Consider the following 24,243-nt stretch of genomic DNA (forward strand, 5'->3'; position numbering starts at 1 on the left):
GAAGTCTACTTAGCATACTGAATACAAATTTCTTCTTCTAAGCCAATAAAAGAAAAGCTCACTTATTTCAATAAACTAATAGCCTTTGAGTACTCTTTATATCCCACAGTGTAATACATACTATTAAAACCCTACCAATACTCACAACCAGGTTGTTTACTCTAGGGCAACAATTTTTTTCATTAAATTTTCCATTTCCTGAAAAGCAGGTAGAAGTATACTGACAAGACAGTAAATATGTAAGCTCTCATTATCCAGAAATATGTTTTGTTCTCCTTAATTCTAAAATGATGTGGGAATGAAGTTCCAAAATATGACAAATACTTATTGTCATCCTATGTGTTTTGAGCTCTGATATTCATGGTGTAAGTCATATACAGGGATAAAAATACAAAATCTTCTACTTTAGTATTTGCTGCTTCTTTTTATCTACAAAATGTAAACTGCTAAAGGTGAAAATACCAAAGTTGCTCAAGTAATATGGTGCTAAGTCATTAGTGAACATCTCATTTAATTGGTCCAAAAACTAATGAGAAAAGAGAACTAAGACTTTACAGATAATGCTAAGAGTTTACTACATAGCTAATGTGTCAGATCTGCTTAAAAAAATAAAATAAAAAACTATGCTTTTAACTACTCTACTATAGTGGATCCAATACATGTACTCAATTTTAAAACACTGTCATATCATTAGAGATGATAGTGCTGATCTTTTAGAAACATCACAGAAAACATAATTTAGGAAGCTCCCGCCCATTCAACTATACAGGAGGTACTCTTCAGTTTCTTTGCATCACTCAGTAACCACAAAGAATGTGAACAGATTTCTGGGCTTTGATATTTACAAAATATAGATGAATCAACATGACTCAATTCATCAAAATTCTTAAGGATAAAAACATTAATTTTCTTTCACATGGATTATGTGCTTGTATCTTTATCTTTTTGTTTGGGGAGAAGTGTAAGAGCAACCTGTGTGTGCATGTGCACACTCACGTCTGTGTGTTGTGTATCCCACTAAATCCTAAGGGCATCAGCATATGATACTTTAAACCCCTGCCATTTCTGTAATCCATACTTTAGTGCAATGTATACTAAGCCATAATTTTCTTCTGCTATGAGACAGTGCTAAACATGACCATTTAGTCCCTGAATTGTTACATTACATAATGCTTTTAAGCTATTAGAAGACACATAATTGTTGCTCTTTTCCTTCCCACCCAGGAAGATTCAAGGTCCAAAAATAATACCTGAGGAGGGAGACTGAGCTGAGAAGCTGGAGGGAGTCACAGGTTGAAATAAATCCTAATTACTATGATTTAGGTTTTAGGGAGAGTGTAACCTGGTTAGAGTGATTGTGGCTGGTCACAGTAGAAGAAGCAAGAACACATTAAGGAAGGGATCTATTAAAGTATACGAAAAGCAGTTAAAAGGAAGAAAGAAGTTTGGGGATTAATTTTAGGAGATACATGTGTCAAAATATAATGGGCTGAAAGACCCATTTACCTGTAACAAGTGATATATAACATTTTCTCTTTTCTGTGCTTCAGATATATATCTGCCATTTTTTCCTTGGCCTCTATGAAATACGGCTGCTCGGCTGTAACATTCCGAAGCATGCTTAAAGCCCTCTCCACATCTCCCTGGGCCAGAGCTAGGTCTGCGTTAGCGATAGTGACACGCAACTCTTCAGACGTCCCAGAAAATTCATGGATGGCATCTTGTAAAACTTTGGCTGCCTCGTGCTGTAAGGGTGACATCAAAATAACATTCAAAACTGTAACATATCACACTACAAATGAGGGTCTTCTTCTAATACAGAATGAACAATAAGTGCTAGTACAGTTTTGATATTTGTGATATATTGATCGATTTTTGAAAAGCACAAAAATTTAAAACTCAGAGACCAAATTAAGATGACGTATTTGTTAGCTGAAAAGTGTTCTCATAACTATGACAACAGCAGTTGCTACATAAGAGTTGCTGCTACTATAATTTAATTAACATTTACCTTGCATCCAGCATTGTATTAACCCGTTACTTCTTATGACAATCCTCCAAGGTAGTTACTATAATTACCTCCCACCTTGCAATAAGGAAAATAAGACTCAGACAGCTAAGGAGTTAACAAATGGGGAAGCAGCCTGACTCCAAAGCCTAAAGTCTTCGTCATGTTCATTACTGCGTCTTCAGTGGGATCCAGTCCACAGTCGCTCTCTGGACCAGATGGTTCTTCACTATATAGCAGGTATTCCCTACACTAAGACATCATTTTTGTTATATTCCAGGTGAAAATATTTCTTAATTTCCACACTGGTACCTCAATGAACCTAAAGTATCATTTATTTTAATTCATCTCAACTTAGCTGATTTAAGAAATGTTAAACCAAGAAAAAAAAATTGTGCATCATAGAATCAATCTATAATGGAATTGGTTCTCCTTATTAAGTGCATTTTATGTTAATTTGTTAGTGAAGTAGACATTCTTTGAGGTTTGGCAAGTACCTAGACATAGCCTTAATTTCCACTAAAATATGAAATATGAAGTAACTGATTAGCAACCACTGTAACTTAAAAAACAGATTATAAATGATAAGTTCCTCATTTTTTACAAGATTCTAATTCTTTTCTCAGAATTGCATTCATGTTTGCTTCCATCTGGTGCCAAGTGATGAGAAACAAATTTTCTAAACTTAACCACTTGCTCAAGGGAATAATTTTTGCATTTTCATTTCCTATGACTATATATATTTGGATAACAAAGTTCAGATCTGAGCAATTGAATTAAGTTTGACCTACCTGTTCTCCATTTAAACGGTGAACCTCTACCAACTCAAGAAAGACTGATAAACGATGGCTTGCATCAACTTCAGTTTTTCTGTATTTTGACTTTGAGGAAGATCCAATTCTCCTCATTCCTGGTAAACTCATTGCCATGTGCAGAGTTTTAATTGCTTCTGCTATTTCTCCCATTTTCTTTTGTGACTGTGCTTTTATCAGATGATATAAAGGATATTCTCTCACCTGAAAAAATAATATTCAGAAATCCTTCCTTGGAGTGCTTGCAATATCAACACATAGTTTACAATCCATAAAATGTTGTGATAATAGGAATGCTGAGGACAGTCCACCCTGTGAATGCATGAGGTCCTTTTCTGTCCTCTTATTCATGTTCTGATCATTTACTGAAACATCAGAATTCAGGTAACCTGCCACTACCTAGCATTCCCCTGGTGCTGCTACCATGACAGGAGAGAAACTGCACACAGAGTTTAGAAGGCCAGCAAGTATATTCGAAGAAATTATTTTAGTTTTCAGAAAATGAAATTTCTTTATCTGAGACTTCTTGTACTGAAATATAAGTTATCAGATTTCTACAGTTTCTTTTTATTTTCTAATTTAAAGATTAAACATTTCAGGGCATGTTAACCAAACATGGGTTTTTACCCTTTGATACTACTCTGAAATGTGTACTATTGAAGCTTCTGTCTTTAGTTTGGCTACCAAAAGCATATACAGAAAAAATAAGAGAATGACAGACGATGAGGAAGGAGTCAAGAAAAGAAGATGGTACAGAATGAGGTGATGTGGCAGCCATCTAACCTCTAGGATGGCTATAGTCCTCCTAAGGCTGGGTTTGAGCCAGAGCTAGGCATCAAGTTTACCTGTTGTCCTTGTGTAAACAATCACGTTTATGCTCTGATCTCAGAGATCTTGATTTATTGGGTGGGGTGCTGGCACTGGGGTCATAATGTCTCATTAGTCTTAAGAACTACCATTCTAAGAACCAGGTGTTACTTTCTGCAAACCTTGCCTGCAACTTGAATTCTCCAGTTAACTAAAGGGTTCTCACATCAAAGAGTCAAAGAACTGCCAGACAAACAGAAAGTCTGAGGAGCTCCTAACGTGACTTCAGGAAGCCCCTGAACCTAGGATTTTACGTAATGCTCAGGGATATGGGATATTTACACTGAACGTCTTGGATAGAAATCTAGCATGTTTATGTCCTCAAACTACATACCAACTTTCAAAATGACTAGGCATTCTGTGATGATGTATCCAAAGTTATTAAAAATCAAGGTCCAAGAAAGAGACAAACAATAAAAATCCTAAAACATAAAAATATTTGGCACAATGCTCTATGTTAAAAAGCATAGACATCTCTTTGCTGACAAAGGTCCATGTAGTCAAAGCTATGGTTTTTCCAGGAGTTATGTATGGATGTGAGAGTTGGACCATAAAGAAGGCCGAGTGCCAAAGAATTGATGCTTTCAAACTGTGGTGTTGGAGAAGACTCTCAAGAGCCCTTTGGACTGCAAGGAAATCAAACCAGTCAATCCTAAAGGATATCAATCCTGAATACTGGAAGGACTGATGCTGAAGCTCTAAAGTTTGGCCATCTGATAACAACAACCGACTCATTAGAAAAGACCCTGATGCTGGGAAAGATTGAAGGCAGCAGGAGAAGGGGACGACAGAGGATGAGATGGGTGGATGGCATCATCGACTCAATGGTCATGAGTTTGAGCAAGCTCTGGGAGATGGTGAGGGACAGGGAAGACTAGCGTGCTGCAGTTCATGGGGTTGCAAAAAGTAGGACAGGACTAAATGACTGAACAACAACAATGCTCTATAGTTTACAACTATCTTTATATGTATTCACAGTACATTTAATGTTCATTAAAATTGTAGAGTATTATAAGTTTTATGGAAAAGAAAACTGAGGTTCAGAGAGCAAAAGGTAGGAAGATCAGACGCTAATTCCAGGTCTTTTGTTGCCAAGTCCATATAGTTTTGTTAAACTAAACCACAGGTGCCTCCATTTTTTTCTCCTACTGCTAACGAGTTCAAAACATTTTCCACTAAAAAAATGCATTTATTAGCAAAATGTTACAGGCTAAAATACAAAATAGTTGAACATGTAAACATTTGCTAAAGGTTTAAGGACAGCGATATGACTTATCCATTTGAGTCTGGAACACTTACCTTAAAATCATAGCTCAGGCATAGTTCAAGAGACTGAGAACACAATTTGAATTTTTCCTGAGACAAATAAACCTGAGCCATCAGGAGATGGGCATCGGCATAGGAAGGGCTGTGCTCCAGGCAATGCTGCAGGTTATTATAAGCTGCTTCAATATCACCTGGTGAGGAAACAAAGTTAAAAAAAAAAACGATTAAGAGGAAATCTGAGCGAAGAGGGAGAAGAGCAGTGTATGGATAGTTCCGGTGTTTGACCTGGAGGTCCGCAGCTTAAACTCCCCCTGAACCACCACTACTAAGTCGCTCAGTCGTGTCCGACTCTGCGACCTCGTGGACTGCAGCCCACCAGGCTCCTCTGTCCATGGGATTCTCCAGGCAAGAATACTTGATTGGCTTGCCATGCCCTTCTCCAGAGGATCTTTCCGACCAAGGGATCTAACACCCATCTCTTATGTCTCCTACACTGGCAGGCAGGTTCTTTAACACTAGCGCCACCATCCGCTTCTTTCTAGTTTGCATGAAAGAATATATCCAAAGCCAGGCCATCCCCTTGGTGATAAGGAGCAAATCAGAGGATGTGAAAAAATCAGAATCCATCACCACTGTTACTGACCGTCCTATAAATGTACTTTTACTTTCCTTGTCTAATGTTTTTAAATTTATAACTTCTTTAAAATATGTAAAACATAGAAATTTAAATAACTAGAATTTTATAGTGCCACATTAACAAGAAAGATTTAGTTGTACAATCATTCTTGGCCAGAAATTTTACTACTGCACAAAAGACAACACAAAAAAGCATAGGAATATAGTCTAGAAATTTAGAAATGTGAGTTACAGACTTTAAATGCCTTTTAATACTAACTGAAATATTCAAATATTCTGGAAACACATCTATTGTATATCTAGAAGTCTTTTTTTTTTTTTTAATTGTAGCTGATTTACAGCTGATTTACTCTGTTAGTTTCAGGTATAAGTAGTGACTCAGTATTTTTGCAGATTATATTCCATTATAGGATATTAACTACATCTGGGAGTCTTAAAACAGAAGGAAATGATCAAAATGAAAGTGATCAAAATATTGGATTCTACCTTGGGCTGACAGCTAAGGGAGGAAGAGGCTCTTCAGAGAAACACCAGCACAGACTCTAGGTGCTAGAAGTTTCGTGATATAACTCACACTGATTCACATTTAGCCATCTCATAAACTGGCCTTAAGCAGGTACAGCTAGACCAGAGCCCTGCGTAACTCTCCTAAATTATTATCTGTTCAATAACTCTCTGTGACCTTACCTGACACCTCAACAAACAAAATAAGGCTTACAGTCAGGCCTTCGGTCCCAAAGGCTCAACCTTCTTATAACAGAATCCATTTAAACAGAAAATATTCTTCTTAACAACAAGGGCTTAATGAAAAAAATTTGGCTGAGTTAGTACAATAACTTATTAAATGAAGCATCAAAATCTGTCAATTAACCATCAAGCATAATAAATATTAGAGTTTTCATTCTGATGCAATTCAACACTCAGAACTCTACAGGCAAAAAAAGAAAGGATTATTTTAATAATAATAATAATAAATAATAATAATAAATAATAAAGCATAATAAATTTGCAAGCAAATTACCACCCCCACATTCTTGTAGGAAAGAGAAGAATCATGGAGATAAGCTGAAAAAAAGTGATTATTACTGGGACTTCCCTGGTGATCCAGTGGTTAAGAATCTGTCTTGCAAGGTAGGGGACACAGGTTTGATTCTTGGTCAGGGAACTACGATCCTGCATGACATGGAGCAACTAAGCCCACACGCCACAATGAAAGATTCTGCATGATTCCGTGAAGATCGCGCATACTGCAACCAAGACCTGACGCAGCCAAATAATAAATATATTTTAAAAAATAGAAAGATTATTTCCCAAAAGAAGGGTTTGCAAATAAGAGCCTGAAAAAAAAAATGAGAACTATGTGAATAACTGAGATCGTTTTTGTTTTTTCTAAAGGTAAAGAGAAGGAATATGGCCAGTTAGCTTTAGAAGGCCACTAATTACTTAAAAATAGAGAAACAGGTCATTGTTGTTGGGAAAAAAGGCCATACAAACAAATATCACATCAATATCACATTCTTATCTGAGATCAGCTCAAATTCTCTTGAGGAAAAAATGAAAGAAATTTCATTTCTGTCCTGCAGTTCTGCCTTTGTCAGGGTCTTCTGTAATAAAGAATTTGGCTGGCCTTGGTTCCCAGGAGACCATCTCTAAATCTTGGAATATCCAGAGCAATAAGAGTATCTTTGTTATTCATGGTAAGCCCTGATAACTTATGCTAATATGACTAAGGGCTGGCCAGGCCAGAGATCCCAACCATGTGGTTAGAGGGTTAGGGACTCTAAGTCACCCATACCAGCCTGACCTGGGGAGAGGGGAGCTGTCTATGTAATAAAACTCTTGGGTACTGAACCCTGGGTGAGCTTCCCTGCTGCTAATGTTCTAGTTCAGTTCAGTTTAGTTGCTCAGTCGTGTCCAACTCTTTGCGACCCCATGAATCGCAGCATGCCAGGCCTCCCTGTCCATCACCAACTCCCAGAGTTCACTCAGACTCACGTCCATCGAGTCAGTGATGCCATCCAGCCATCTCATCCTCTGTTATCCCCTTCTCCTCCTGCCCCCAATTCCTCCCAGCATCAGAGTTTTTTCCAATGAGTCAACTCTTCGCATGAGGTGGCCAAAGTACTGGAGTTTCAGCTTTAGCATCATTCCTTCCAAAGAAATCCCAGGGCTGATCTCCTTCAGAATGGACTGGTTGGATCTCCTTGCAGTCCAAGGGATTTTTGTCATGTTGATGTGTCAGAAAGTTGATGTGTCCTGACTCCACTAAGAAACGACAATGCAAGCTTCACACGTGGGACCCTCCCAGACCTCAACCTCTGCATCTCTTCCTTTTGCTAGTTCAGATGGATATTTTTTGCTATAAAACTCTAATCCTAGCTATAGTGCTTTCCTGACTTCTGTGAGTCTTTCAAGCAAACTACTGAACCTGATGGGAGTCGTCAGAACCCTTAAATTTGTAGCCAGCAAGTCAGACATGCATATGGCTCTGGGATCCCCTGAGCCTGTGGCTGCTGTCTACAGCTGGGGCATCTGATGGAGACTGTGCCCTTAACCCGTAAGTCTGCTCCAACTCCAGGTAGTTTGCACCAGAAGTCACTGCAGTTGGCAGCTTAGCAAGATACTACTGTTTAGACATGTGCCAGCACTACTTCACAGTATTTCAGGCTGCTCTTTTTAACAGTGGGGTTAATGTACAAGACTTTCATTCCTAGCAAGAGTTAGTCGCTCAGTCGTATCCGACTCTTTGCCACCCCATTGACTGTAGCCCACCAGGCTCCTCTGTCTATGGGATTCTCCAGGCAAGAATACTGGAGTGGGTTGCCATTTCCTATTCCAGGGGATCTTCCTGAAACAGGAGTTGAACCTGGGTCTCCTGCATTGCTGACAGATTCTTTACCATCTGAGCCACCAGGGAAACCCTTCATTCCTAGTGAAAGTGAAAGTTGCTCAGTCATGTCCCACTTTTTGCAACCCATGGACTGTATAGTCCATGGGATTCTCCAGGCCAGAATACTAGAGTAGGTAGCCTTTCCCTTCTACAGGGGATCTTCCCATCTCAGGGATCAAACCCAGGTCTCCTGCATTGCATACAGATTCTTTACCAGCTGAGCCACAAGGGAAGCACTTCATTCCTAGAGACTTTGGCAATGAAATATTACTATTAATATACTGAGACTGATTTATATAAAAATTCAAAATAAATGTTTAATAAATTAATAACAGAACTCAAAGTCCCATTTGAATATCTAGTAGGTGACACCCATTCTAACTGAAAATAAAGTAGAAATATCATGTGGCTCAACAGAACTCACTTAGGAGAAGGTATCAGAGACTCACTTCTTACAACTAGAGTATTTTAGAGGTGAAATAAACTCTTCTGATAATTTGGTTCTTTTTTAAAAATAGTTAAAACCAAGATCCAAAAAATTAGTAAAGACAATCTCTTAACTCTTTCTGTTATATATAGGAAGTAACTGTTCATGAGAATGAATACATTTAAGGTGGTTTCTGCCCTACAGGACTTTACAAACTTAATTTACTCTGCATAGCATGTAGCCAGCAAAGATATATATACATATATATATATATATATATATATATATATATATGTGATGGTCTACTTACATATATATTGCCAAACATGTGTATGTCCTAAAACGCTAAAGTAACAACTGAGGTTATTTTTTTAAAGCTATGAATTACCAATCACAGAAACTAGATAGGAATTAATATATTTCCTAAGTATCTGAAACCTGATAAACATCAGATTTGATTATGCCAATGAATCAATAATGATGGATTATGATCTGTTCAAAGGAGAGATTAAAGACTATAATTTTTTACTGCCTGGCTTTAGTACTATCTGATGGACTTTTTTTTAAAGTGGTAGAACTATATTTTTCCAGAAGTTCATTTGAATCACAGAAGTTTATGGTAATCTTTTTTAAAGAACTAAATAGTTAAGAGTTGTACAATTTTATTCTGTTAAAAGTTAATGAACTGTGCATATATAAAATGTGTATTTTGTGCGACTATTCTTCATATATGAGGAGTGCTTAGTTTGTTAATACTTGTTCTTATCAACATCAGAATATAAAGGTTATTTTAAGCTTTTAATGTACACCTTACCTGACAAATACTTCACTTTTGCTATTAGAAAGACAGCCTGCAGAAGACCAGGAACGGTTCTGACTATAGTCTCCAGGATTGAGGTACAACGTCTGAGAAGTGGAGAAAGAGGCTGCCCGGGACTTGCAGGCTAAACAAAACAAATCAGCAAGTCATTTTTATAAGTTTTTAACAGTATTAGGCTAAAAATAAACACATTATTAATTGTAATGTGAAGAGCAAAACCTACATGCTTTTCTAAAACTTCTCTTATTCTATTTATTGTCCAATATCTCACTATGACTAGATTAATACTAGTTTATTTCCCTGAGATCTATGAACAGACTATATAAATGATGGCTTTTGCTCATCAAAATAATTGTGAAATTACTATACAGCTACTAATTTGATAACATATGAAAGGAGCATTTATGTTCAAAAGCTTTATCAAGGAAACACACCTGTTCAAAGGAATAATGAGAGGCAGAGTTTCTTGCTGGAACTGAGAGTCAAGGGAATGTGAGTTCTAATTCTAAACCTGTCTTGGGATTTTATTCAATTCAATAACCTGCACCACCCTCGAGAATACCGCAAAGTCAGTTTTTAGAGAATTCAGATTTTGTCATCGTAGTAAAAATCCAATGGCAGAACACATGCGTGTACACTACACCGAATGTCTCATATCCCCCACTTTTCTGTCTGACGTGTTTAGGCCCTCAATTTCTCTTTTTATTAATAATGAATTTAATAACTAAAGTAGTACTAGACCACTTGTTTATTCTTTTAATGGCTATCTACTCAATCTTTATCCACTCACAACTTAGAAATGTGATATTAGATTTTAGATATTCCACGTTTACTCTACTGCTTTACCTTACTAATGCTCCTTCCTTTATCTGAAGGACGATCCTCCCATCCCCGTAACCTTACGCTCCACACTCACAGATTTGTAACTGAAGCACAGCCTCTTACTGACAACTGACCCTACAAGGAGCCACTGTTACTAACAAGAAAAATGTGGTATCTTCAATGTTGAGGCACCAAAAAATCTGTGCTCAAAAGAATTTTCAGAACACAACTATTGGTGCCTAGAATACTTCAACTTCTTGAAATTTCTAAAGCACTTATCTAGGTAATAAATTTTTTTTTAGCATTCTTTGTCTTATTAGTCCTACAGTAGTTTCATATTTAGTTTTGCGTCTTTTATAGGGCTAAGGGTCCTTATGTGTCTTAAAGATGAGACTTTTAAAACTTTACATGGTAATGGATATAGTGTATATTCTTAAAATATATTTACTTTTTCAGTGCAATTGAAAATAATGAAAGCACAGGTAACAGGGTGAGGTTGTGATGTCATCTGCCCCTTGCTAAAAATTACTAATTGAAAACAACCATCATTTTTCCTCTAATTTCAGAATGAATCATAGTAAAAAATCCAGGGCTTACAAAGACAATCTCTAAGATATCTGCTTGATTTTTTTTAAAAAAAGTATGTACATGTATATGTAAAAGGGCCAAAGTAACAGAAACAGAGCTGGAGAGACAAGTCTGCCTTTCTGATATTTCCCCAGGAAAACAGCATTGTAATGCTAATTAGATTCTATCATGCTGATGAAGGTTACACTATGGAAAAACAGAATGACTGTGCACTCGGAGAAGGCAATGGCACCCTACTCCAGTACTCTTGCCTGGAAAATTCCATGGACAGAGGAGCCTGGTGGGCCTAGTCCATGGGGTCGCTAAGAGTCGGACACAACTGAGCGACTTCCCTTTCACTTTTCACTTTCACGTATTGGAGAAATGGGGTTGCACAGAGTCGGACACGACTGAAGCGACTTAGCAGCAGCAGCAGCAGTGCACTAGGGACCCAACTACAATTTAACAGATTATTTTTTGCTCCTTTTACAGTTTACCCTCAGTCCAGCTGCCAGAAGAAGCCTTTTAAAATGCTGAACTGGATCATGTGGGAAACGCTCTGGTGGCTCCCCACTGTTCTCAGAACTGAAGTCAGAGAAATCACCACCAATTCAGTTTCCTATGCTGAGACCTACAGTGGCCACTCCCTGCCTCCTCACTCGGTCCCAGCCGCCCTCCTCTGTCCCTTTGGGCCACTGCACAATGGCTCCTTTTGCCTGAAACACTCTATACTATATTCCCACGTGACCTTGAAGTTTTTTTCCAAATTTTACCATCATAATGAGGCCTACCTAGACCACCTTATTTAAAATTACTACCCCCTTTCACTCTGTTTTGTTATTTTCTCCTGTAATCTCCTAATATACTGCATAATAGATTGATTGTATTAAGTTTCCTCCTGCTAGTATTCATGTATTAAGAAGGCAAGGAATATTGTTTGCTTTTACACAACTATTTCCCCAACTCTGAACAGTCCACTGGGAACCCTACAAGCATTTGTTGGATGAATTCTAAATACTGCATGGGTACTGAAAAATGCTTTCCAACTCATGAGCAACCGAAAGCAGATCATGACTGGAGAAACTGAGATCAATCCCAAGTGCAATTCCAGAGTGGTTAGTTGAAAAAAATTGGTCATGAAAGTCTGGAAAAGGATATGATGACCAATAAAAGGCAGTGTGAGCTCCCTAAGGAAAGGTCATTATTCTCATTTCCTTGTTAACACAGTTACTGAAGCTGTAACTTCAGGGAAAAATCAGGGAGAATACTAAAAACTACGCTTTCAGGAATGAAGTATTTGATAGTGCATGCCATGATATCTCTATGTTGAATTGTGAGTTGAGTATAACAAAGTTAAGTCATCTGCTTATTGCTTGTAATAAAAGAGCGCTAATGGATATATGTCAACTTGGAATGAACTCTGTGGTAATACAAGAGGGTTCCATTCTCAGTTCTACTTGGAGCCACATAGGCAGATGATGTTTGACAACAAGTTCAGTTCAGTTCAGTCTCTCAGTCGTGTCTGACTCCTTGCAATCCCATGAATCGTGGCACGCCAGGCCTCCCTGTCCATCACCAACTCCCGGAGTTCACTCAGACTCACGTCCATCGAGTCAGTGATGCCATCCAGCCATCTCATCCTCTGTCGTCCCCATCTCCTCTTGCCCCCAATCCCTCCCAGCATCAGAGTCTTTTCCAATGAGTCAACTCTTCACATGAGGTGGCCAAAGTACTGGAGTTTCAGCTTTAGCATCATTCCTTCCAAAGAAATCCCAGGGCTGATCTCCTTCAGAATGGACTGGTTGGATCTCCTTGCAGTCCAAGGGACTCTCAAGAGTCTTCTCCAACACCACAGTTCAAAAGCATCAATTCTTTGGCGCTCAGCTTTCTTCACAGTCCAACTCTCACATCCATACATGACCACAGGAAAAACATAGCCTTGACTAGACGGACCTTTGTTGGCAAAGTAATGTCTCTGCTTTTGAATATGCTATCTAGGTTGGTCATAACTTTCCTTCCAAGGAGTAAGCGTCTTTTAACTTCAGGCTGCAGGCCACATCTGCAGTGATTTTGGAACCCCAAAAAATAAAGTCTGACACTGTTTCCACTGTTTCCCCATCTATTTCCCATGACGTGATGGGACCGGATGCCATGATCTTCGTTTTCTGAATGTTGAGCTTTAAGCCAGCTTTTTAACTCTCCTCTTTCACTTTCATCAAGAAGCTCTTTAGTTCCTCTTCACTTTCTGCCATAAGGGTGGTGTCATCTGCATATCTGAGGTTATTGATATTTCTCCTGGCAATCTTGATTCCAGCTTGTGCTTCCTCCAGCCCAGCGTTTCTCATGATGTACTCTGCATAGAAGTTAAATAAGCAGGGTGACAATATACAGCCTTGATGTACTCCTTTTCCTATTTGGAACCAGTCTGTTGTTCCATGTCCAGTTCTAACTGTTGCTTCCTGACCTGCATATAGGTTTCTCAAGAGGCAACAAAGATCCATATAAAACAGATGACAGTTAGGACCCCAAAAGATAGAATAATCTGAAATTATGGGATAAGTATGAGGAGATAAAATTTCATAGGGACAAATGTAGCGAACTGAAATGGACTGGAATGGGTGAATTTAACTCAGATGACCATTATATCTACTACTGCGGGCAGGAATCCCTCAGAAGAAATGGAGTAGCCATCATGGTCAACAAAAGAGTCCGAAATGCAGTACTTAGATGCAATCTCAAAAATGACAGAATGATCTCTGTTCATTTCCAAGGCAAACCATTCAATATCACAGTAATCCAAGTCTATGCCCCAACAAGTAACGCTGAAGAAGCTGAAGTTGAACGGTTCTATGAAGACCTACAAGACCTTTTAGAACTAACACCCAAAAAAAGATGTCCTTTTCATTATGGGGGACTGGAATGCAAAAGTAGGAAGTCAAGAAACACCTGGAGTAACAGGCAAATTTGGCCTTGGAATACGGAATGAAGCAGGGCAAAGACTAATAGAGTTTTGCCAAGAAAATGCACTGGTCATAACAAACACCCTCTTCCAACAACACAAGAGAACACTCTATACATGGACATCACCAGATGGTCAACACCGAAATCAGATTGATTATATTCTTTGCAGCCAAAGATGGATAAGCTCTATACAGTCAGCAAAAACAAGACCAGGAGCTGACTGTGGCTCAGACCATGAACTCCTTATTGCCAAATTCAGACTTAAATTGAAGAAAGTAGGGAAAACCACTAGACCATTCAGGTATGACCTAAATCAAATCCCTTATGATTATACAGTGGAAGTGAAAAATAGATTTAAGGGCCTAGATCTGATAGAGTGCTGATGAACTATGGAATGAGGTTCGTGACATTGTACAGGAGACAGGGATCAAGACCATTCCCATAGAAAAGAAATGCAAAAAAGCAAAATGGCTGTCTGGGGAGGCCTTACAAATAGCTGTGAAAAGAAGAGAAGCAAAAAGCAAAGCAGAAAAGGAAAGATATAAACGTCTGAATGCAGAGTTCCAAAGAATAGCAAGAAGAGATAAGAAAGCCTACTTCAGCGATCAATGCAAAGAAATAGAGGAAAACAACAGAATGGGAAAGACTAGAGATCTCTTCAAGAAAATCAGAGATACCAAAGGAACATTTCATGCAAAGATGGGCTCGATAAAGGACAGAAATGGTATGGACCTAACAGAAGTAGAAGATATTAAGAAGAGATGGCAAGAATACACAGAAGAACTGTACAAAAAAGATCTTCACGATCCAGATAATCACGATGGTGTGATCACTCACCTAGAGCCAGACATCCTCAATGTGACGTCAAGTGGGCCTTAGAAAGCATCACTACGAACAAAGTGAGTGGAGGTGATGGAATTCCAGTAGAGCTATTTCAAACCCTAAAAGATGATGCTGTGAAAGTGCTGCACTCAATATGCCAGCAAATTTGGAAAACTCAGCAGTGGCCACAGGACTGGAAAAGGTCAGTTTTCATTCCAATCCCAAAGAAAGGCAATGCCAAAGAATGCTCAAACTACCGCACAATTGCACTCATCTCACACGCTAGTAAAGTAATGCTTAAAATTCTCCAAGCCAGGCTTCAGCAATATGTGAACCATGAACTTCCTGATGTTCAAGCTGGTTTTAGAAAAGGCAGAGGAACCAGAGATCAAATTGCCAACATCTGTGGATCATGGAAAAAGCAAGAGAGTTCCAGAAAAACATCTATTTCTGCTTTCTTGACTATGCCAAAGCCTTTGACTGTGTGGATCACAATAAACTGTGGAAAATTCTTCAAGAGATGGGAAAAGCAGACCACCTGACCTGCCTCTTGAGAAATTTGTATGCAGGTCAGGAAGCAACAGTTAGAACTGGACATGGAACAACAGACTGGTTCCAAATACAAAAAGGAGTACTTCAAGGCTGTATATTGTCACCCTGTTTATTTAACTTATATGCAGAGTACATCATGAGAAACGCTGGACTGGAAGAAACACTAGCTGGAATCAAGATTGCCGGGAGAAATATCAATAACCTCAGATATGCAGATGACACCACCCTTATGGCAGAAAGTGAAGAGGAACTAAAAAGCCTCTTTATGAAAGTGAAAGTGGAGAGTGAAAAAGTTGACTTAAAGCTCAACATTCAGAAAACGAAGATCATGGCATCCGGTCCCATCACGTCATGGGAAATAGATGGGGAAACAGTGTCAGACTTTATTTTTTGGGGCTCCAAAATCACTGCAGATGGTGACTGCAGCCATGAAATTAAAAGATGCTTACTCCTTGGAAGGAAAGTTATGACCAACCTAGATAGCATATTCAAAAGCAGAGACATTACTTTGCCAACAAAGGTTCGTCTAGTCAAGGCTATGGTTTTTCCTGTGGTCATGTATGGATGTGAGAGTTGGACTGTGAAGAAGGCTGAGTGCCGAAGAATTGATGCTTTTGAACTGTGGTGTTGGAGAAGACTCTTGAGAGTCCCTTGGATTGCAAGGAGATCCAACCAGTCCATTCTGAAGGAGATCAGTCCTGGGTGTTCTTTGGAAGGAATGATGCTAAAGCTGAAACTCCAGTTCTTTGGCCACCTCATGTGAAGAATTGACTTATTGGAAAAGACTCTGATGCTGGGAAGGATTGGGGGCAGGAGGAGAAGGGGAAGACAGAGGATGAGATGGCTGGATGGCATCACTGACTCGATGGATGTGAGTCTGAGTGAACTCCGGGAGTTGGTGTTGGACAGGGAGGCCTGGCGTGCTGCGATTCATGGGGTCGCAAAGAGTCGTACACGACTGAGCGACTAATCTGATCTGACACTTATGTCCAAAGTTACAGTGATTAACAGGTCTAAGGACTCTGGTTAACTGTTAAATCTACAGGGGTCGATAATGTAATTTGATTCACAAAAAAGAAACTGATGGATATCCAGAATTAGGAAGCAAAGAATCTGATCTAAGTTTTTCAGGCCAAATCCATATTTGGAATAGTGAGCTTAATCAGGCACTGATAAAATCAAGAATATCCTCAGGCTCACAACCACGGATCTCAAACTATGTCATAAAAAAAGAAATGGTTGGAAACCTGGAATTGTTCAGAAACAGGAAAATTAATTTCCAACATCTGCAGGTCTGTTCTATGAATGAGGAATACACTAAGTAACTGGACTTGCTCCATGTCACTGCAGAGAACAAAAGGAGGACCAGTAAATAGCTGAGTTTTTTTAACACAAAGCAAAATCTGACTTAACACAGGAAATACAGTCTAATAATCATAGTTACAAATAAGAACTTTATCTTTGAGTGAATCCAAAGGTGGGATGGACACTTAATGAGGATATTATGGAGTAGATTCTAATATAAGGTGGGTGCCTAAATTAAATGACTTTTAATAGTTTAAATTCAAGATTTTAAGATTTTATGAATTACAAATGAACATTTGTAAACCAAAACATTTATTAGTTGATAGTTATCATTACTGTAAATATTTTCATTAAAAACTATTTCAACTAATATAGATACAAATACTTTCATTTTATAGTCTAACCTGTAGAACATAATTAGTACCTTTTATAAAACATCATGTAAATGCATCTTTGAAAATAAGTCCCAGAAATACACACCTGCATTGGACAGAAATTCAGATATTCTGTAATAATTTCTAGCAAGAAATCAGGATTTAACTTCTCAAAATACTGTATGCCAAGAGGTAAGTCCTCCAACTGTGAAAAATGAGTGTCCAGGACATCATTTAACAAATTAATAACCTCTTCTTGTCGTTTATTTTTCCTCATAGCGAGAACTGCATGTAAATAGGTTAATTCCTGGAAAATAAGTAGTTTTCATAAATTACTCCATACAGTTATAAAGCCATTTATTTCTACTTAGATTTCAAATGTATATGAAGAGATATTTGTAGGCACTATTTGTTCAAACTTAAATATTAGTTTACTTGGATTTTTAACATCATGTGGAAAATTAATAAATGTAACTACATATTAAAATTAGTACATTACTCCTCTAATCCCATTGTTAAATTTTTAAACATTTAAAATTTCATATTTTATAAGTAGTTACAATCTTCCCTGATAAAATAAAATACTATACCGCCGATTTTCCAAAAGACTGCTGAACTTCACTAAGGAATTCTAGATGCTGATCTGCATCCTGTAGTTGCCCTTCTATTAATTGACACTGGATAAATCCTAAAAAGGAAACAGATGAAAATGGGAAAAATCCACATCATTTCAGGCATGTACATCTCAAGTTAACACAAACAATATTAAACAAGGTTTTTTTCTTTTTGGCCATAATACAAAGTTTTAGATTAAAAAAAGAAAAAGAGTAAAAGGAAATGGGTAGCTTTGTACCCACATAAAATCAGTTACTAAGGAATTCTTAATTTATGGGAATTATCTCATAAAAATCTATTACCTGCAGATAGTTTCTAAGAAACAAAAATTCTATTTTTAAAGGTACATGATTTTTTTCTGCTGTAGATAGTAGAGAACTGTTTAATTTTAGAAAACTACAAGATATGTCTTTTCTTCTTTAAAGGCAGGTGTTAAAACCAATCGTTGTTTGCCTCTGTATGAGGAACGCTCATAGATGCAGCTGCCATACCAACGAGAGCAGGGACACTGGTCTCGTCTAGTGTCATGGCGGTCTTGTACCACTTCAAGGCCTCTTTCACTTTCCCGTGTAAAATCATTTGGTATCCAAGCTCTGTAGCAAATTCTGACAGCTGAGGATTTAAATTAAAAGCTCTTTCTAGTAATGTTTGGGTTTTCTGAAGAATGAGTTGACTACGTCCACACTAAAAAGAAAAAAAAATTAAGTTAAACTAAAACAAGTCTACGAAGATGGAAGAATTTGTTTTTTCTAAATGTACATATGAATAATTTGCATTTCACAGATGAAAAATATAGGAAAAAAATTAGAAGAATAATAAATCTACTGTATTTACTATCTAGATAGTGCATCAACAGTTTATATCCTATCAGAACTTAAACATCCTAATGAGTCGTGCTTTTAAAAAACAGCTCTCTTGAAAAATGTATTGCTTCTATGCTACTCCACAAGCATATTTTTTATAACTCGCTTTTTAAACTGTCTCATGACTGTCTTATAATTAGAGAAGAAAATCATTATTTAAGGTTTTATATATATTTACATATGTGTGTGTGTAGATATAGCATAATATAGAGAGATGTATATATTTTATTGAACTTTTATTGCATTGAAAACTAGGATAAGAATATGATTTACCCCTAAAGACAAGTGTGCCACTAGTGAGAACCACGCCTTATAATCTTCTTGAAAAAACGCCTTCAAAAATATTTCAGGAAATGGCAATGTTGTCAGAATTAAGTATATACTTTTTGAACATCATTACTTTGAAGAGTTGTTACTTACTAAATTGTTTGATTTGCTGTAAACTAGTAACAATCATATGTCTGCAGTAGGTAAATAAAAAAATGTTAATATTCCCCACTAACTCAAATTTCTGTAATGGGGAGCAGTTCCCCTAAATTTCACATGATCTGACAACCTTTGTTTTTAATTAAGAGAATTCAGTTTATTCATGTCATCTAACAATAATAAACTTAATTATTTTCTTTCAACTTTATTTTAATAATTATTTTACTCAGTCTGCCCTTTTCCTTATTTTTTTCTAGCATAGTTTCAATCCTCTCGTTTCTTGTATTGGTTTTAAGATTCTGCTATATTTATCTATTCCATTTCCAATTACCTCTTTATGGGTGCTTGTCATAAAAATAATTTCTTTACTATTACAAAAAGTAAGACAGAAACCATTTCCTCAACCCTAATATTCCATTACTTATTTTAAAATATTTAAAAAACAGTTTTAAAAACATAAAGGAAAGAACAACCTTAGTCATAAATCCTATGCTCTGGTTAAAATAAATCACTTTCCATTTCCTTCGTCTGGAAGGCACTTCCCTATTCTTAAAGGATTCACAAGTGCCACTTCCTCCATGAACCCTCCATGATGGCCTTTTATAGCTGGAAACTGTATCTCCTCTGAACTACCTCCCTTAAGAATGTATCACATATTCATAGGCACATCTATGAATTTTCAAGTATTTTCACTCTAGGCCATATGCTTTTTGGTGCTTCAACATTTGTGACTAATTTTATATTGCCAGCTACGAATAACAGAGCTTTGCTGTACTCTTACAGTTCTGCTGAAGGCTATTGTGATCGTATAAAAAAGTTGAGCATTCTGTGGTTCCACGGCATCCAACGCATTTCCTAAGTTTTCCAGCTGGGTGGCAGCCTAAAACAAAAGTATTCAGTATAATTTTAAAATACATTAAGAATAAAAATAGCATAATACATGACATGTACATTAGTAAATCAGTATTTATATGTTAAAAAAATCTTTGCTTTTATCAATTCCCCTTCTTCCAATGAAATCATATGGTACAAAAAGGTAAAGGATCCTTCCATAAAAAGTGCAATGATTATAAGTAAAAATTGCATTATAAAATGTGCTTCTTTAATAGTTGTTACTGAATAGAAACCTTTGGGTGATATCCAAATATTCAAAGACACCTATAATATCCAGTTAACTATACATGCCAAGCTCCCTCTCCAATAATTTATGACACATGTGAGATATGAATGATAACTTATTTACAAACATTAATATTATATGAGGTCAGTCCTTGGATTACCTACATAGCCTGGATTATATTTAAAATATTTTTGAGACCAAAAAAATCAGATTATTGAAAAATAATTTCAATGCCTGGAAAATTTACTCCAGATATGCTCCTACTAAGATTCTTCTAGTATTTACTGAAGTACTTACTAAGTACTATCACATTAACCCATTTAACCCTAGGTAAGAGTCTAAATCTATTATCTGTTATAATATTATTGATTTCAGAGTGGATTTTGGCATCCCATAAACCAAAATATATAGTCAATGTGTTCATTACCAGAGAAACGTGTGCCTTATAAGGTTCAATGGGATTTCATCCTAACCCATTTAACTTACGCAAACTCAATAAAATTGTAAAAGTACTATGAATTATATTTTGTATGTTCTCTTCTATAACCAGTACCACTTGTTACATTAATCATATATCATATGACACATGATTTTTACATAAAAACAGCATCTGCTGTAATTAATAATTTTTAAAGCTTTCAAGGGTAATTTTAACTATATGATACTTTTGCTTTACTAGGTGATTTAAGATACCCACCTTTGTTAAGGTATATTTCTAGGACTCAACTAAAAATTGCCATGATATACACTCTAAAAGCACTTCAAGGCTCTTTAGTATGTGCATGTGTGTGTAACTAAACATATATTTAATACAGGAAAGTTATATAGTACAATACAACTTACCTTCTCTATATCCCCCTCCCTACACAAATAGTAAAGGGCCAGCATTCTCAGTGCTTCCAAATTCTGATTATCTTGCAGCATCAACCTGCAAAAAAAATTTCAGTTAATGTTGAAATAAATTATGTATTATTATTTGATAACTTGCAAGGTTGGTTTGCTGGTCTGATTACTCCACGGTTTAAGTAAGTAATTTTCATTAGCAAAATGACATCTCCTTTATAAAAATTATCAATCTCATTATTTAAAACCAAAAGAATCTCTGGATCTTTATCTTAATGTGTTTATGAAAGCAAAATGGTTGTCTGAAGAGGCCTTATAAATAGCTGAGGAAAGAAAAGTAAAAGGCAAAAGAGAAAAAGGAAAGATATACCCATTTGAATGCAGAGTTCCAAAGAATAGCAAGGAGAGATAAGAAATAAGTGAACAATGCAAAGAAATAGAGGATAACAATAGAATGGGAAAGACTAGAGACCTCGTCAAGAAAATTAGAGATACCAAAGGAACATTTCATGCAAAGATGGGCACAATAAAGGACAGAAACAGTATGGACCGAACAGAAGCAAAAGATATTAGAAGAGGTGGCAAGAATACACAGTAGAGCTATGCAAAAAAACATCTTAATGACACAGATAACCACAATGGTGTGATCACTCACCTAGAGCCAGACATCTTGGAGTGTGAAGTCAAGTGGGCCTTAGGAAGCATTGCTATGAACAAAGCTAGTGGAGGTAATGGAATTCCAGACGAGCTATTTCAAATCCTAAAAAATTATGCTGTGAAAGTGCTGTACTCAACATGCCAGCAAATCTGGAAAACTCAGCAGTGCCCACAGCACTGGAAAAGGTCACTCCAATCCAATTCCAAGTTTTCATTCCAGTCCCAAAGAAGGGCAATGCCGAAGAATGTCCAAACTACCACACAATTTCACATGCTAGCAAGGTAATGCTCAAAATTATACAAGCTAGGCTTCAACAATATGTGAACCAAGAACTTCCAGATTTTCAAGCTGGATTTAGAAAAGGCAGAGGTACCAGAGATCAAATTGCTAACATCCGTTGGATCATAGAAAAAGCAAGAGAATTCCAAAAGAACATCTACTTCTGCTTCACTGACTATGCTAAAGCCTTTAACTGTGTAGATCACAACAAACTGTGGAAAACTCTTCAAATAGATGGGAATACCAGATCACCTTACATGCTCCTGAGAATCCTGTATGCAGGTCAAGAAGCAACAGTTAGAACCAGACATGGAACAACAAACTGGTTCTAAATTAGGAAAGGAATATGTCAAGGCTGTATATTGTCACCCTGCTTATTTAACTTATATGCAGAGTACATCATGCAAAATGCCAGACTGGATGAAGCACAAGCTGGAATCAATATTGCCAGGAGAAATATCAATAACCTCAGATATGCAGATGATACCACCCTTACAGCAGAAAGCAAAGAACTCAAGAGCTCTTGATGAAGGTGAAAGAGAAGAGTGAAAAGCTGGCTTAAAACTCAACATTCACATAACTAAGATCATGGCATCTCGTCCCATCACTTCATGGCAAAGAGATGGGGAAACAATGGAAACAGTGAGACTTTCTTTTCTTGGGCTCCAAAATCACTGCAGATGGTGACTGCAGCCATGAAATTAAAAGACGCTTACTCCTTGGAAGAAAAGCTATGACAAACCTAGATAACATATTAAAAAGGAGAGACATTACTTTGCTGACAAAAGTCCATATAGTCAAAGCTATGGTTTTTCCAGTAGTCATATATGAATGTGAGAGTTGGACCATAAAGAAGGCTGAGCATTGAAGAACTGATGGAACTGAACAAACGGGGTAACACATTAGGTTTCTTATCATGCATGGCATGCTATGTTATTAGCTGCAGCTTTTCACTCTCCCTGATACATGCTTTCTGCCATGTAACTGAGCAGTTCCTCCTACAAATCCTGGCTTGTACTTCACTGCCCCCAACTACAACTTGGAGCTGTTTCTTGGCCAATAGGATCAGGACAGGAATGGCAGTGCGCCATCCCTGTTTCAGAGGCATTGCATATTTCTGCTTGTCCTCTGCATCTCTGCCATCACAAGGAGAAGGGCTTCCTCTAAAAAGCTGGTGCTATTTGGCTGGAGCCCAGAGAAGACCCTTAGAGCTGACCTGAGTCCAAACTGCAGTGAGGTTTCATGCCCTCTCAGCTGGACATGAAACTTGAAGTGGAGCCCCAGCCACATCTGGACTGGGTCAGTGACCCTAGATGATCCACACCAAAGTAAGAAATGAGCACATATTATCACATGCCCTGAGAAGTGTGGTTGTTTGCTGCACATCAGTAGCTGCCTAAAGATACTACTAATTTGGGATTAAAGAAATTCTCCCCAATAATCTATAGGTTTCATGCAATTCAACCCAACATCTTATAAGGTTTTTGCATTTTTTTTTAAACAAGCTATTCTGATAGTCAATTGCAAAAGGCCAAGAAAATCATCAGAAAAGAAACATGATGGAGAACTTCTTAAAAGATGTCAAAGTCCATTAGAAGTATAGGAACGGATAGATTTCATTAATAAGAAAAAAAGTGAATATACAGTGAATATACAGGGGGAAAAAACAGCTTTTAGCATTAAAAAAAAATGCTCAATTGCAACACAAACAAGGAAGTAAAAATAAAAGTAAGGTACCATTCTTATCCTACCAGATTGTTTTTTTAAAAAACAAAACAAAAAACCTCACATTGACAATAGCCAAAATTCCTGAGGATAGGGGAGGGGACATTCAATAGACTAATGATGAGAGTATAAATACTGCTTGCTGTCACACTGGCCACAGCTACCTGCAGAGATGGCTGGGAGACTGGGTAGCCCAGAGCCCAAGCAGATAAGGCGAGAGTGATTTTGAGGAGAGAGTGCAATCCCTGCCTCAAATGTACACATTTGACATTGGATAAATACTACTGAGTTGTGAGAAACTATACTATATAACAAGTCTGTTTATCATTTTTTAAATGCCCCAAGATACATATATATATATTGCACATTATTATATAGATACTTCCAACACCCAGCCCACAAACAGTGCCTAGGAAAAAAATCTGAAAAGTATAAACATCAGAAACTTATTTATGTACAAACTGTGGCCTCCAAATACCACTTCTCAGTAAAAGGAGTTAGATTGCCTTGTACAATGGCCGATACCTATAATGGGTCAGTAAATATATAAAATAACCCTGGTTTATCTTGCCATATGCAACAGTA

At 37.3% G+C, this 24,243-nt stretch overlaps 1 protein-coding gene across 2 annotated transcripts in view; it reads right to left on the minus strand.

The window, feature by feature from the left end:
• The window catches only part of TTC21B (tetratricopeptide repeat domain 21B), a 100,560-nt gene that overhangs the window by 57,771 nt on the left and 18,546 nt on the right, over positions 1–24,243 (minus strand). For both annotated transcript variants that reach the window (XR_011461508.1, XM_005893457.2), the window contains exons 7-15: positions 20,997–21,081; positions 19,815–19,913; positions 18,236–18,428; positions 17,720–17,817; positions 17,236–17,436; positions 9,721–9,850; positions 4,987–5,144; positions 2,800–3,024; positions 1,507–1,745 (exon numbers count right to left, since the gene is read on the minus strand). Coding sequence is in view for 1 of the 2 variants with exons in the window: in XM_005893457.2 (XP_005893519.2) it covers positions 1,507–1,745; positions 2,800–3,024; positions 4,987–5,144; positions 9,721–9,850; positions 17,236–17,436; positions 17,720–17,817; positions 18,236–18,428; positions 19,815–19,913; positions 20,997–21,081 (1,428 nt within the window). In the remaining variant the exon portion in view is untranslated. The remainder of the gene's footprint in view (positions 1–1,506; positions 1,746–2,799; positions 3,025–4,986; positions 5,145–9,720; positions 9,851–17,235; positions 17,437–17,719; positions 17,818–18,235; positions 18,429–19,814; positions 19,914–20,996; positions 21,082–24,243) is intronic.

The sequence above is a fragment of the Bos mutus genome, chromosome 2, assembly GCF_027580195.1.
Source record: "Bos mutus isolate GX-2022 chromosome 2, NWIPB_WYAK_1.1, whole genome shotgun sequence".
NCBI classification, from domain to species: domain Eukaryota; kingdom Metazoa; phylum Chordata; class Mammalia; order Artiodactyla; family Bovidae; genus Bos; species Bos mutus.